This window comes from Oryctolagus cuniculus, chromosome 17, assembly GCF_051225735.1.
Source record: "Oryctolagus cuniculus isolate XC-2025 breed Fujian yellow rabbit chromosome 17, ASM5122573v1, whole genome shotgun sequence".
NCBI lineage: Eukaryota > Metazoa > Chordata > Mammalia > Lagomorpha > Leporidae > Oryctolagus > Oryctolagus cuniculus.
In genome coordinates, this window is record NC_142883.1 from 38349306 (window position 1) to 38363949 (window position 14644).

The 14644-nt window shown below is 56.1% G+C and overlaps 1 protein-coding gene across 10 annotated transcripts in view; it reads right to left on the reverse strand.

The window, feature by feature from the left end:
• Nucleotides 1-1046: 1046 nt before the first annotated feature.
• The window catches only part of HNF1B (HNF1 homeobox B), a 58217-nt gene continuing 44619 nt past the window's right edge, over nucleotides 1047-14644 (reverse strand). For 8 of the 10 annotated variants that reach the window (XM_008271145.5, XM_008271144.5, XM_008271143.5 and 5 more), the window contains 3 exons: nucleotides 11293-11487; nucleotides 9266-9384; nucleotides 1047-1971 (listed from right to left, as the gene is read on the reverse strand). In XM_008271145.5, coding sequence (XP_008269367.2) covers nucleotides 1951-1971; nucleotides 9266-9384; nucleotides 11293-11487 — 335 coding nt within the window. In that variant the 3' untranslated portion in view covers nucleotides 1047-1950. The remainder of the gene's footprint in view (nucleotides 1972-9265; nucleotides 9385-11292; nucleotides 11488-14644) is intronic. The other 2 variants (XM_051825476.3, XM_051825477.3) reach the window with 2 other exon arrangements.

Below are 14644 nucleotides of genomic sequence, written 5' to 3' on the forward strand. Positions count from 1 at the left end.
TTACTGTAACAATGCAAGATCTAAAATCCAAAATCCACCAGACATAAATGATGGGCGCTCCGCACACAGTCTGAGTGCTGATGGGCGGCTCCCACGGAGGCCAGCACTTGAGGCCCGTGTTCCTCTCCTGGACTGCATGGGAGCCGTCCAATAAGAGCCTGACCGGCGAAAGGCCGTCCCATCCCCCGTCCTGCCAAAGTCAACCCTGAGCTTCCTCTTGATCGCCTCAGATCCAGCTGTACCATCAGGAGGCCCAGAACCAGTGAGAGCACCCACAGCCATACCCACCCATCCCTGCCCCAGGCACAGATGAGGTCTCTGGGAAACCAGCCTGGCTGAGGAGCCAATATCTGCTTCACTGGGATTTGGAGGGACCTGTCTCTCAGGGCATAGTTAGCACACTTTCCCTGGGAAAAGCACCTTGTAGAAGCGGAAAAACCACACACCGGCAGGCCAGGCTATGAAAAGAGGGGACAGCGATGGAGGCAGGTCTGTGTGCCTTCCTCCTGGAGTCCCTGCTGATCATCTGCAGCAAAGTCCCTGCTGGTGGCGCCTCCGGCCTTGACTTTCGCCTTTTGGATTATTTGTGTTCATTAGCATCCAAGCAAGAGGTGGCACCCACAACAACCCATCCTCCCAATGCCTGCCGGCCTTACAGAAGGAGGGGGGGAGGGCAGAGGAGGGCAGAGGAGGAGAGAGTCTGGAATCACTGCTTAAAATGAGGTTAAAAACGCCAGCCCCAGCATTCTGTTCTGCTCTTCATCTCTTTCCAGGACACAAGTTGCCAGGAATTGGCTCAAAGACATTTCCAGGAAGACGGCGGTACTGACCCCTGCTCTGACCAGGTGCCCTTAGGGGCACCTGGGGGATCAACTCTCCCTTCCTTTGAATAGCAGCTAATACCAGACACATGACGGCGAGCAAAGGCCACCTGCCTCTCCACGGCCCCAGTGGCATAGGAGGAACAGCCCACGCAGACCAGGGCCCTCGGGTTCTTGGTGGCACCGTGGCAGAGGAAACGTCAGAGACAGAAACAAGACTCCGAGTAGTGATAAAATAAATCGCTTTAATGGGCTGTTTTCTGAGATGCTAAATTTTTTTTTTTTTGCTCTCAGCCTGCCAATTTCCCCTCCCTGAGGTTTGTTGGGGGTGCACTGGCTGAGCCCCCAGCCCCACAGGAAGCGAGGACAGTACTCTGACCCCACGCTCAGTCCCTCCAGGGACCTGGGCGTGCAAGTCCTCCCATTAGCAGACTGGAGTTAGGCGGCAGTCAGTCCAGAGACGCCGCGCTTCTGTGTGTGCAGGGCTGAGGTGGGGGAGAGGGGCTTCGCTTTCTGCTTCAGGTGTTTCTCTGGGGGGAGGGGACAGTCACTTTGGAAATTTCAACTCTGACCTTTACACAGAAAACACGTAGACGCTTTAGTATTATATACAGGGCAGAGGGGAGCGACACAGAGGGAAATTGCACTTAATTACAGTAGTTTACAGTTTATACCCATTGGACAAATTTACTTCTTTAAAAGAAATCTCGAGATCATCTGGGACGGAGCAGGGGAGGGAGTCTGTGGATATTTACAGTGTGTCTGGCTCAGTTCAACAGCGGGCGTCCCCCTCTCCTCGCCTCAGTAACAGATTCAAGTTTTCCCATCGGTTTGTTCGATGAAGGATCCCAGGGTGGACGTGACCGCTTTCTCTCTTCCTCTGTCTCCCGCCTCCAGGTCACACAGGAGGACTGGACATCCCGGGAGAGGCATCAGGACAATACTGCACAGAAAGGAAGCTGGGCTTCAGCCGGCACCTCCTGAGCGTGCGCAGGACGTCGTGTAGGCGCAGGGACCTCTCCCACGTGCTGGGCAGGTCACTGGGCTTCTCCATGACAGCTGCCCGGAGGGTGACGGTGTGGAAAACAGGGTCCTTGTTGCTGGGCACAAAGTGAGTGATGTGTGGGCATCACCAGGCTTGCAGGGGACACTGCAGAGAGAGAGGGGAGAGAGCTCAGCTGTGTGCATTCGGTAGGGTCATGGGTCATGAGCCAAGGGAGCTGCCCCCCAACTCAGGCAGCAGGGAAGGGGGCTCGGTGCTGGTCCCTGTTCTGCAATGCTGGCCCTGCAACATCTACTTCCGTTAGGGAAGTCTTGGAGCTGGCTTTCCTAGACACTTCGGAAGACAGAAGGGAATAGCTGAAGATCTGGTGAGCTTAATCCTGAAGCTGGGCTCCACTTTCTCGGACGGTGATTTTTACAGAGTGCTTGTGTGGTTGCAAAGGCAGCTGGGTGGAAGCGGGGTTTCCGAGTTCCCCAGACCGCCACTTCCCAAACTTACATGGAGCCACGACCGTTCCCAGAGAACCCGTTAAAATGTAGCCTTTTGATTCGGATTCAACGGCCTGGGGCAGGCACAGGAAGCTGCAGTTCTAATAACCTTGATCAGCACTGTGCCAAGGCTGCTGAGCTTGGAGCAGCAAGTCCAGGAGCCCGTGAGAAAACCGCCACTTTCTCCAACTCCCCAGCAGGGAAGCCGCTCGGGAACTGCAAGGTGCGTTCCGAGGTTCCTGACCATGGGGGACCAGGGGAAGGGTCCTGGGGCTGTCCTGCCCAGTGGGCCAGGGGCTGGAGGCCCCGAATGGCTGGGAAGCACTCTGCGAAGAACCACAGCGCCCTCAGGGACCCTCCAGTCCCAGAGCCTGCCCCTCGCTCCTCTGAACATCGTGAACACCGTAGCTCTCCTCCTGACTTGCCTTGGTCTCTTCCCTCCCTTTCGCTTGGGTCAGCCCTGAAGATTCTGTCTTAAGGCTCGGGGGCTTCTCTCAGATTGTTCCCCCACCCAACACACACACACTCCTACCACTATCACCTCATGAACCAGGGCTGCCAACCACAGCCCGACAGGAAGGGACGAGCGTGTCCATTTTACAGATTAGGTAAATGAGGCTCAGAGAGTTGGTGAACTGTCCCAGAGTTCAGAATTGGGAGGCTGTGAGCCAGAGTCGAACAGTTCCCAGCAGCCCCTGGCTGTGTTCCCGAGGTGCTCTGCGGTCAGTGTGCCCCCTACTCAGCGTGGTGCTCTGGGTCAAGCCTCAGGCCTCAGTTTCTCCACCTGTAAAACGGAGGCTGCCGTGGATTAGACGAGGCGATAGACAGAAGTCCTTAGACTGGCGGTCGGCACCGGCAGGCCCTCCTACTCTCGGGGGGCGGGCCCGAGCCGCGTGCTTACGTGAGGAGCGAGGTCGCTGACCCTTCTACATTCTTGAGGCTGTGGTCAGGGCCCCCTAATGCCCGCCCTTTGCCTCCTCTTCCTCCCTCCGCCCACCCCCATTCTCAAGTCTCTCTGCCTGCCACTCTCGGCCTTTCCCAATTTTCAGATTTCAGGTGGAGGAGAGAGAAAATGGCTTGTGACCTTGCAGGTTTCAATAGAAGAGCAAACAAGAAGAGCAGATAAGGCGACGCCAGCGGGATTCTATGGCCTGTCGTTAGGGATGGGCTTCCCAGCTATCACATGTTTGCTCACATAATAAAATGGTGGCAGGGCCCGAAATGTTGTCAAAGGGACTAGAGTTATTTGCCCCCTTCAGAGTCTAAACACAAACATCTGATAAGGGGTACACTGGGGGCCCTCGGAGCTAGGGGCCCAGCACCCCCAGCCCCGCTCAGCCTGGCCCTGAGGATCCCTGAGGATCCCTGAGCGCCTTGGTCTGAGACAGCTGGCAGAGGAGGGCTCCGCCCCATCGTCTGGGGCAGGAGGCCCTACTGTGTGCCAGGGGCCGTGCTGAGGGCTTTGCACACATCCGTGCCTTTAATTCTTCCACGGCTGTCATTTATTCATTTCACATCGCTGGGGCTCGGGGCTGCAGCTGCAAACAAGATCTCCACCACCTCACAGAGGCCACTTCCTAGTCAGGGATTTGAGCAGAGCACAAATAAGCCAGTGTGCCTGTGTGCACAGAGAGGAGCACGCCACAGGGCGGCGAGCGCTGTTAACCTGAGGGAAGAGGGCAGCACCAGGGGAGGGCCATCGGGGCAGGCCTCGAAGGCGGCAGCGTTGGAGCAAGCAGGCAAAGCCGGCAGGAGGGAGTGTCCGGGCCAGAGGCTGCAGGTGCAGGTGCCCCGGGGCCGCTGCGGTGCAGCCAGCCAGGCACGAGAGTGGCGACACTGGCAGCGTGCTGATCACACACCAGTCTCCATTCACGGAAAACTACCAGGAAGATTCACGCAGGGAAAGATCGCTCTGGCCGCTGCAGAGCAAGGGCGGGAGCAGGAAAAAAGTTCAGGGCCACGGAAGGAGAAGAGCAAGACAAGGAGGGACCTGGGCTTGGCTGAGGACAGTCCACCGGAAGTGGTGGGGAATGGTCAGATGCAGGCTGTACGTCAAAGCCCTCCCCTCCCCCAGCCAAACCTGCCAATGCCCTGCCAGTGTGGGGTGCAGCAAAAGACCCAGAGCGACTGAGGGGCACTGTCACTTCCTAAGAAGGGAGCGACTCGGGCAAACCGCGGAGCTCCTATCTCAGCTACATGCGATTTGGAAGGCTTATGAGATCTACGAGGGACTTCAACGCTTCCTGGATTAAAAGAGGACACCCATCTTCCACGAACATGTTGAAATAACCTCGCGCTCGGCACACATACGACCCTGCCACAGATGCACCAGGTTCATGAGTGGGCACTCAGTGGGCAGGACTGGCATGGGGACAGGATTATTGATCCAGAGCCAGGGGACTGAAGGAGACCCTCCCGCCCCCAGGCGTGAGCACAGGTGAGAGGAGGCCGAAGAATGAGCCCTAGGGCCGTGCAGCTCCCACCCGCTGGGAAGTTGAGCTGCCGGCTCAGCGGACGGGCAGCTGCCAGTCGTGCCACAGGAGAACCGGGAGCGGCAGTGTCCCATAACCCAAGGGTCAAAAGCGGGAAGTGACTGGCTGTGTCACAGACGGAGGCTGAACAGGGAGCATTGGATGCAGGGAGGCCGGGGTCAGGGAGTGGGACCCCGTGCGGTTTGAGGACAGAGGCCATCGGCAGGAGGACGTGGCCAAAGCCAGTGCAGGTAACTGTCTTCTGATACTATGAACCCAGGGAAGACGGCGGTAGCTCTGCTAGTGAAACGTGATGACTGTGCCTCCCACGTCACAGATGAGCCAAGTGGGGCTGAAAGAGGCACTGAGTGACTTAGCAAAGCCTGGGCTGTTAAGTCTCTCCTGGACCACCTGCTTCTGCCTTCCGAGTGGGGCAACGTGGGGACAGAAATGCTCCTTGTCATTTGAAAACCTCCCCCACAGGCTCTCCACACACTCAGGGGAAGCTGAGTGGGAGCCGGTTCCGCTGCCTGGGTATTCCCCAAGCAAAGTGGTGACGAGTCCTCTGGCAATGAGTCCTTCCAACAAGCAGGTGCAAAACCATCCTCCTCCTCTTTGGGCAGGTAAAGATGCTCAGACGCTTTGCTGAGGCCGTACAGGTAGAAACTGGGGGACTCTTGTGCTGGCACCTGCCTGACTCCCAGGTCAGTGCTCCTAATCCTCGCCTCACCACCCCGGGGGGAGGAAGGCTGGGGGCGGGAGCTGCCAGGGGTTTATGGTGGGGCTGCTCAACTGTGACGGGTCAGCCCCCTGGCCTGGCGAATCCTCTGGGGGTCCTCTCTTGCCCTCTCCATAAACTAGGAAGTGAAGCAGTGGGCAGAGAAAGTTGTGGCAACAGCAGTCAGCTCAAAGCCTGCCCACACTTGTTCTTACGGAAGTCAGGGCTCGCTGTGGTCTTGTCTCCAGCGGGGAGGGCGTTGCCATGCAAGAGCTCGGGCACAAACCCACTCTGATGGTAACTTGCTCGCACCCCAGCGCCGAGGACGAGAGGCGGGCACAAGCCCTGCAAAGGCCACACGGCAGTGGCTGCAGGAGGATTCTTGGCAGCAGACAAGTCCCAGCCTGGGGTTCCTGAGCCGCCATCCCCAAGGCCCCGAAGGCATGTCTGTGTTGACAACACAGGCACAAGTTCAAATCCTGGCTTTGGCCTCCTGCCTGTATAACCTTGGGTCATTGTTATGGGTGCTTAAAAATAGATCCTGGAAGGTGAGTGGTGGTTAACGGATTTGGAGTAAGAAGGAAGACTACAGCCTGGAAGTACAGCCCCGGAATGTATCATCTCTGTCAACTTGACCACACCTGCTCCTCCCCCATCTCAGATTCTGTTCACTGCTCTGTAAATCAGGCCTAAAAATATCTACCTTGCAGGACGAATGAGAGAGTTGGCCAGGGAAGGTAAGATAGAGAAGCAGTTGGAGTGCTGCCTGGAAAGTGGGAGTCCATCTGAAAATACTGGTTCTGAATTCATACGTCTGTCCATCCCGTATTTCTTGAACAGCTACTATAGCCCAGGCATTTGGCTAAACACAAAAGGGCTCATGTGCTTTTGAGAAGCCCCCCACTGCTTGCTTTGATCCTGGGAGGTAGGTGACAGAGTACTTGTGTGTCAACAGGAAAATGGAAACAGGAGTCTGGAGTCCTGGCCCAGGAGGCGGGACGCACTTGAGAGGCGTCCTAGCCCTCAGCAATGTTATCCTCACAACCTCCTCTGCCCACGGGTGGACCTAGCAACAAGCTAAGTAGCGGAGGAGTGGGAGGAAGGAGAGACGGCTGTCTCCCACGCGATCCCACACAGAAGGGACAGGGATGGGGAGCAGCAGATACCCCATTAGGTACTTCAAACATTTTGTGGAGGTGGGATTGCCCCCATTCATAGGTGCAGACACTGCGTCTCGCCGTGGAGAGGCAACTGCCCAAGGTCACGTGGCAGGGAGTGAGGGAGCTGGGAGGGGCCCAGGGCTGTGGGCTTATCCTGTCACCTTTGCCCACGATGGGGGCTCTCTGACCCCAGCACGGGGCGTGCTGGTTCCCGCTTCGGTACAGCCACCAGTGTTCTGAGGAGCCCTGCCCAGCGGTGTTCCACTCTGTTCAACACAGCGGTCCCCGCACGCATTTGACCAAAGACTCCTTCTCTCTCCGCACCCCAGCTGCCCGTGGATACCCAGCGGTGGTCTTGAGATCTCTTTTGGAAGATCGTACTTTAAAACAAACAAAAGGCAGAACTGCGGGCAGATCTCTTTGGGGTATCATGTCTAAGCCTTAGGAGCAGAGTCTGCACAAACAGTGGACTACCTTTGCCGTCAGGAGCGTGCCCCCCCTTTCATGTCATTCTGCCTTCACTAGTCCTTCTTCAGATTGCAGGAACGAAGTGTCCCGCTTGGAATACAGCACCTGGGCCCAATTTCTACTCCTGTCCTTGATCATGGGAGCCAAGGAGAGCAGCAGGAGTTAGCAGGGGAATTTCAAAGCTGAGTCCTGGACGGCAGGTGCTGTGCAGGCGGAAGGAGCCCAGGATGTGGAGTCAAAGGCCAAAGTCTGGAGGTCCAGGTCTAGAATTTATCACCCGTGTGACCTTGGGCAGGTCACTCACTATCTCTGAGTCTCAGTTTATTTCTTTGTACTTTGAAGGTGGCAATAAAATGATGTGATCGTGTCCCTGAGAAGCATAAGCTGCCAAGTGCTACATGAGTGTTTTGGGTTTTAATCCCTCCTAAGCAAGCATAATCCTCCTCATCAAAGAAATGCTTCTACTGCCGGATCCCTGCCATGTCCGAGCACTTGGGGTGGTTCTAGAAGGCTGCCCGTCAGCTTCAGGATCGGCTGCCACTCCGTGCAACGGAGGGGAGAAGCCAGCCGGGGGCTGCTGGGCAGCGACTCTGAGAGCATCTTGAAGCATTTTGATTAAGAGACCATTTCCTGAATCCAGAGGACTTGTTTCAGCAAGCAAGCATCAAAGTCAACTTGGGAAAGACAGGAATAATTAATCACGGTGCTGTCTGGGGCTGACTGAGCGGCAGATGGATTGATAAACCTTTCAAAGGGGACGGTATTCCCAAGCAGGGCCGCTGCGCCTGGCTGCCCCCCGGATTGAGATTTGTGAGCACAGATAAATGTTTTCCCTGCTCACTACAAAGAGTGGGAAATCGCACGGGAGGCGGAGGGGAGGGTGGTGGGGGGTTGTCCTTTCATCTTCCATTGGGTGATTGGGTGAGAGAACAGGGGCCAGGCAGGTCCCACACACCTCGCCCTCTGCCCCCGACTCCAGAGCCTGGCCCGCCAGGCTGTGTGCATGTTCCAGTGCCCAAGTTGTGCCAGGTGCTTAATCCACCTGGGCCGGCTGCATCTTTAGGAGAAGGACACCTTACAAAGCTCATTTTACAGATGAAAAAACAAAGGTTCAGAGAGGCCAAGGTGACCGAGAGAATGGCAGGACCGAGCCTAGAACCAGCTGCTCCACCATGCGCTACGGCTGGGAGGAGATGGGGGGAAGGGCAGAGCAAGCCCATGAACGAAATGACCCAGAAACACATGGTGGTGGATGGAATGTGATTGGCAGGGCTCAGATGGGAAAAAGGCCATCACTGAGACCAAATCCTGCTGAGAGCCTCTGATATGAAGTTCAAGGCTGTTGCTTACTTATCTAGGAATCGATAAAGGCCAAACAGTTCCCACATTGCACAGACCCCAGCTGCTAAAAGGTCTTATTGTGTTGCTCTGGAACCGTGTTCAGACATCTCGTCCTGCTTTCTAACTTCCTGTTTTCTAACTCAGTGTCCCCCTTGCAGCCCGCCTGCCCAGGAGACAGCGATGAGCCTGGCTGCTGGCCATCTGTTTCTATGGCTTTGTCACCTGGACAAGGAGGTGGGAATCAGTCATCCGGCAAAATGATGACTAAGCCGCTAGATTCCCCACTTTCAGCACACCAGGAAGTGGACTCCAAGCTTCCTGATAAAACACCAGGCGAATGCGGACCCTGGAAAGACCTGGCTGCTTCCTGGGGAGCCCCCATGGAAGCTCCCTCGGAGTAGACAGAGTTCTGGGTCCAGCAGGGGTCCTGGCCGGGGAGGGTCAGCCCTGGGGCTGACTCTCTACTCTCTCACTACTTTGTGGACCTGCAAGGATCCTTCCTGCAAAGCATGGAACTCAGCAGGGGGTCTACCCACCTCCCCCAGACCTCTTTCCTAGTCATCAGTCGATCACTGGGCACTCACTACGCATTCTCAGTGCCTAACAGCTGCACGTCATCCAGGCTCCAGTAACCATCAGACTTCACTGCTCACGTAGCACGCCCGCTAGTCTTTCTGCAAGTAACTCACAGAGCCTTGGGAGGGGGCCCCCAGAGAGACACGCTTGCTGCCTCTGTGCCATGTCCACAGCCTTGAGTCATCACCCCCAGCCCCGGACCCGTCTTGCCCGCATTACCTGTTTGCTGGAAGACATGTTGGTGAGCGTACTGATGCTGCTGGTGTCTGAGACCACCATGGCCGACGGAAACCGGGAAGTATGGGAATACTGGGGGGGTTCCTGCTTGTGTGTGTACACTGTAGAGACAGAGTGGGGACAAAGTCAAGGTGCACATCTAGGCACACACCCCCACACACACCTAGTCCCCTCCCCCTGACCCTCCACATAGCTCCTCTTTCCCTGGGTAGATGGAAGTGGGTGATGGTCACCTGTGCAGGGGTGGTGCAACGTGGCTAAATCTGCGCTCCTTAGTCAAGTGACTCAACCTCAGTCTCCTCATCTATAAAATGGGGATGCTATTTGTTGCCGGCTTACAAGACGCTATGCTTAAAGTACTTTGTACCAGGTTAATAAATAGCCTTGCCTAGTGTAAATGCTCCCCCGACCCTCTATAAAATATAGGTGTCAAGGCTTCAGCAAGTGCCCCGTGGGCACGTGTGGTGCCTTTGAGATTTGAAGCCTAAAGGAGTTCTATGTAACGGGCAGATGTGAATTCCCTGGCCAAGACAAGAATGCCAGGTCTCAGGGCAGCAGCTGTCGACTGAGCAACAATTTCAATCAGACACGGGATAATTGGTTGCATCATTCTGAGCTGATGCAGTTTGCATAAAATGGTACCAAAGCTTTATGACATCACAGCAGCTTTATGACATCACAGAGACGTAAGACAATGGCCCAAAGAAGACTGGATTGAGAATGAAATTCTGGGAGCACAGAATTTGAGTTTCAGTGGTTTTTAGTGCTTCTCCACAAGTCTGGAGCTTCTGCATGCCTGGGAGCTGTCCCTGAGCCTCGTGCAAATTCCAGTCACATGACCAAATGACAGATGCACGTGGGCGCTTGGTGTGACGCAGGGCCCAAGGGATCCCAGGACACGGAGCCCACCGAGGAGTCCTCCAGTATCGACCAACTGGGCTGAAGGTCACGGGCCTGCCTCTGCTTGCCCTTCCCATGCAGGGAGGCTGGGCACTGCCTGGTCCACGGCCTCAGCTGTCCCACCTAGGCCTGGCCACCGAGGGAGACTGCCCGGGGCAGTGGGCAAGTGGGAGTCACACTGCCAGGCTGCGGCAGATCTCAGAAGCTGCAAAAACGTGACTGGAATGCGAGCCGGGGCTCAGGAAGCAGCTCCCCTGCCTGCACGGGGGACTGAGCCCTAGGGACGAAGACAGACAGAATCTGCTGTGCTCCCTCAGCGTGCTACCTGCTGGAGTCAGGAGTCCAGTCTGGCCCCAGGCTAACTCCACACCGCACACTTCCCTTTGGTCCCGAAGAAGAGGAGAGCACAGGATGTCCGCCTGCTCCAAGGCTCCTTCCCAAGCTCCTAGGCTGGGGTGGGGGCCATGGCTGGAGGACCAGGGGCCTGGGGTTCAGGATGGAAGGCAAAAAACAGGTAGACAATGGGGAGGTGCAGAAATGGGGAGCAGCCTCTGTGTCAGGAGCAGACACCCAGGATGACACACAGGTGGCGTTTTGCACCTAGGTCCAGGGCTCCTGGTTAGAGATGTGTGTGGTGGATAAACTGGAGGGCAGAGTTACTCTAGAAAGTCTTCTATTTTAGGCAGGCAAACAGGATGCCAATTAAAGGGCAACCTTGATTATCTGGAAGTAGCTTTTTGCAGATTGAATTTTGGATTCAAAAAGCTAAGTTGAGGCTCGTTGGGAAAGGGTGCTTTGGCCTATTGGTGATGTCTCTTCCCTGGGTGCTGGAATGGCAAACTGGCATGTGCTCCACCTGCCATCTGTCTCCCAGCCCTTTACAGGTGGGCCCATGCTGCTGCCACACCAAACCTTGCCCTGGGCACCTGAGGCTAGGCAAGAGGACTAGAACGGGCACAACAACATGGAAGAATTACGGTTGAGAAATTGACTGGCTTGGTTGTTGGCAGGGAGCAAGCCTGCTCCTTTCTGAGGAAATGCACAACCAGGGAGGGAAGTGGCGGTGAGGGGGGGAGGGGCTCCATCCCCTGGCCCGCTCGTGTCCTTACTGTGCGAGTTCTGTAGCTGGGTCACAGCAGCCATGAAGGGCTGCTGGGCCATGTGGCTGCCGGGGCTCTGCTGCATGAGGGGCTGCTGGTGGGGGCTGTGCAGCTGCTGGGAGAACTGCACGGGCTGCAAGGCTGCCAGGCTGCCGGCCACACTGTTGATGACGGGGACGCTCTGGGCTTGGGACGAGTTGAGGCCTGTGGGAGCAAGAGGGAGAGGTCAGCAAGGCTGCATGCGAGTCTGTGGAGCGGGGAGCGGCTGGTGACACCGCCGAATGCTGGGCTGAGTGCCTGAGCACACCATCATTTGGGAAGGGACTTCAGGGGCAGAGACGCAGAGGCTGGGAGAGATCAATCAGCTTGCTACGAAGTCACGGGGAGCTGTGGCACGGACCTGACCACAGCCTGAGAGTCTCCCAGAGGCATCCTGTGACCGCCCAGACTCAGCCCGGGGAAAGCTGACTCTACCTGCCCACTGCCCCCATGCCACACTGGGCAAAGCTGAAGCTGGGCACCCTAGGGCACAGCGCACTGCCCGGATCTATGTTTCCAGTAGAGGGCAGGAGGGTGCAGGCACCTGCAAATTGATTGACAGCAAAACTACTCCCACAATCCTGGGAGTCTGGAGACTCTCATTAGGAGGCTGTGCCAAGACCCTGGGAAAGGTTTTGAGTCCCTCAGGAGCTGGGAACTCAATCTGGGCCTCCAACGTGGGCCCCCAAGTGTGCACATTGGCAGGAAGCTGGAATCAGGAGCAGAGCTGGGACTGGAACCCAGGCTGTCCCATTCAGGATATGGGAATCCTGAGTGGCATCTTCACTGCAAGACCCTGCCCCTGAAATGGGCAGATCGCATCTGGTAGCATCAAGAGGCCCAGGTCTTGGACGGGGGAAGCAGTAGATTACAGGTTGGCCCTTGGCAGTTGCAGGCTTGCCATCTCTGGCACTGTGGCTATCCCCTGAGCCTCTGGACACTGCACACCGCCCCCATGAGGACTGGGTCCCCTGGTACCCAAGCCTTTTATCTTCTCCCTGGGCAGGACCCTGGGGAAGGCAGCTGAGGTTGGGTTGGAGTGAGGACTAGAGGACCAGGAGATGAGAAACTCGGACCGCTGTCCAGGAACTGCCAATGTTCCTTTGTTCTTGCTTTCAGGAAAGGGGCGAGGGGTGGAGAATGGGATGAAGAAAGAAATCCAGGAGAAGGCCTCTGTCTGGGCAGATGCAGAGGGACACCTCGAGAGCCTTCGTGAAAGGGAGCCGGCTGCACCAGCAGCTCCCAGGGAAGTCCACTCGCTTCCCCCCAGCCAGCATCTCCTGGCACCCTGCTATCCTGTTTCACTTCCACACCTCTCACTTAGCATCTCCCTGTCCTAGGAGCTAGAACTTGCTGGTCTCCCCCCCCCCCCCCCAGAAGCCATGGCTGCTGCCCTGTTTAGAAAATGTCTGTCAAGAAGAGCAAATTAGGGTCTGGTGCTGTGGCACAGCAGGTTAACACCCTTGCCTGAAGCACTGGCATCCCCTATGGGTGCTGGTTCAAGACCCGGTTGCTCCACTTCCAGTCCAGTTCTCTGCTATGGCCTGGGAAAGCAGTAGAAGATTTGGGCCCTTGCACCTGTGTGGGAGACCCAGAAGAAGCTCCTGGCTCCTGGCTTCAGATCAGCACAGCTCTGGCCATTGCTGCCATCTGGGGAGTGAACCAGCGGATGGAAGACCTCTCCTCTGCCTCTCCTTCCCTCTCTCCGTCATTCTGACTTTCAAATAAATAAATAAATCTTTAAAAAAAAAAAGAAGAAGAAGAGTAAATTATCCTGCGCAGAGCACATGGCATTTGAAGACTGAGTTTTTTGGGTTTTAGTTTGCTTGTTTAGATTCATTTTATTTGAAAAGCAGAGTGACAGGGAAAGAGGGGAGAGACAGAGAATTTTCAATCAACTGGTTCAATCCCCAAATGGCCACTCTAGGGTGGGGCTGGGCCAGGCCAAAGCTAAGAGCCAGGAACTCTATCCGGGTCTCCCACATGGGTGGCAGGAGACCAAGTACTTAGGCCATCATCTGCTGCTTTCCCAGGCACATTAATAGGGAGCCAGATCGGAAGCAGAGTGGCCCGGACTCAAATCGGTACTCTGATGTGGGATGCCAGCAACGCAGGCTGCAGTTCAAACCCGCTACACCACAGTGCTGGCCCGGAATCATCCGGGAGAGCTCTGAAAGAGACACACACTCTTGGGCACCGCCCAGGACTTGATGAGTCAGCACCTTCCCTCTCTTCCAGGATCCAGGCTGATGTCATCCTGGCTCAGCAGGGGTGTGGGTGTTGGCCTCTTCCTTTGTTTTTGGGGGCTGGGTGCCTGCTTCAGTAGCCTGCCACCCAGTCCAGCAGGAAAGCAGAGAGTGAGGACTGGGCACCGCCAAGTGATGTGCTGTCCCTGTCGCTTCCTCTGTGGGCCCTGCAGAGCTGGGGCAGGACCCCTGAACCCCACAACTTCTGAATCAGCGAAATGAGGATGCCACAACCAACTCTCCATCCCAGCACCTCACAGGCGGGGCCACTGTGTCTCCACCAAGCTCCTCACCCTTCATTCTCTGTCCACCCCAAGCATGTATGCAACACACACCCGCCCCTCTGTGGCTGGGACACACTCCAGTCTGGCCCATCTGCAGCAGGAGATGAAGGTCATTGTGAGAAGGCAGGGAAGCAGGGGTGGGGGAAATAGGAGGAAAAAACTAAAAACTAAGGACCAGCCGCAGGGAAAATGCTAGTCAGATGATGCCTAAAAAAGAAAGAACAGGTAACTGTGCCTTTCAGTGTGGGGGCCGGCGCTGTGGCACAGCAGGTAAAGCCGCCGCCTGCAGTGCCAGCATCCCCTATAGGTGCCGGTTCGAGTCCCGGCTGCTCTACTTCCAATCCAGCTCCCTGCTATGGCCTAGGAAAGCAGTAGAGGATGACCCAAGTGCTTGGGCCCCTGCACCCACATGGGAGATTCAGAAGAAGCTCCTGGCTCCTGGCTTCTGATAGGTGCAGCTCCAGCGGTTGTGGCCAATTGGGGAGTGAACCAGTGGATGGAAGACCTCTCTCTTTCTCTCTCTCTGCCTCTCCTTCTCTCTCTCCATAACTCTGACTTTCAAATAAATAAATAAATCTTAAAAAAAAAAAGCTTCTTGTGGGAAAAAGGAAGGTAAGTGGGGCACTCTGCGGGTTTGTGGATGGCGCTGGTTGTAGAAATACAGAAGTGGGATAGCTTATCCATGAGCCTTTTACTCGAATCTTCCAGAAGGCAAGCACGCTGTTTTCAGGTATCCTGGTACTACTAAGGTTACCACATTCCATATACCAGGGCCCCAGAGAAAAGGCAGTA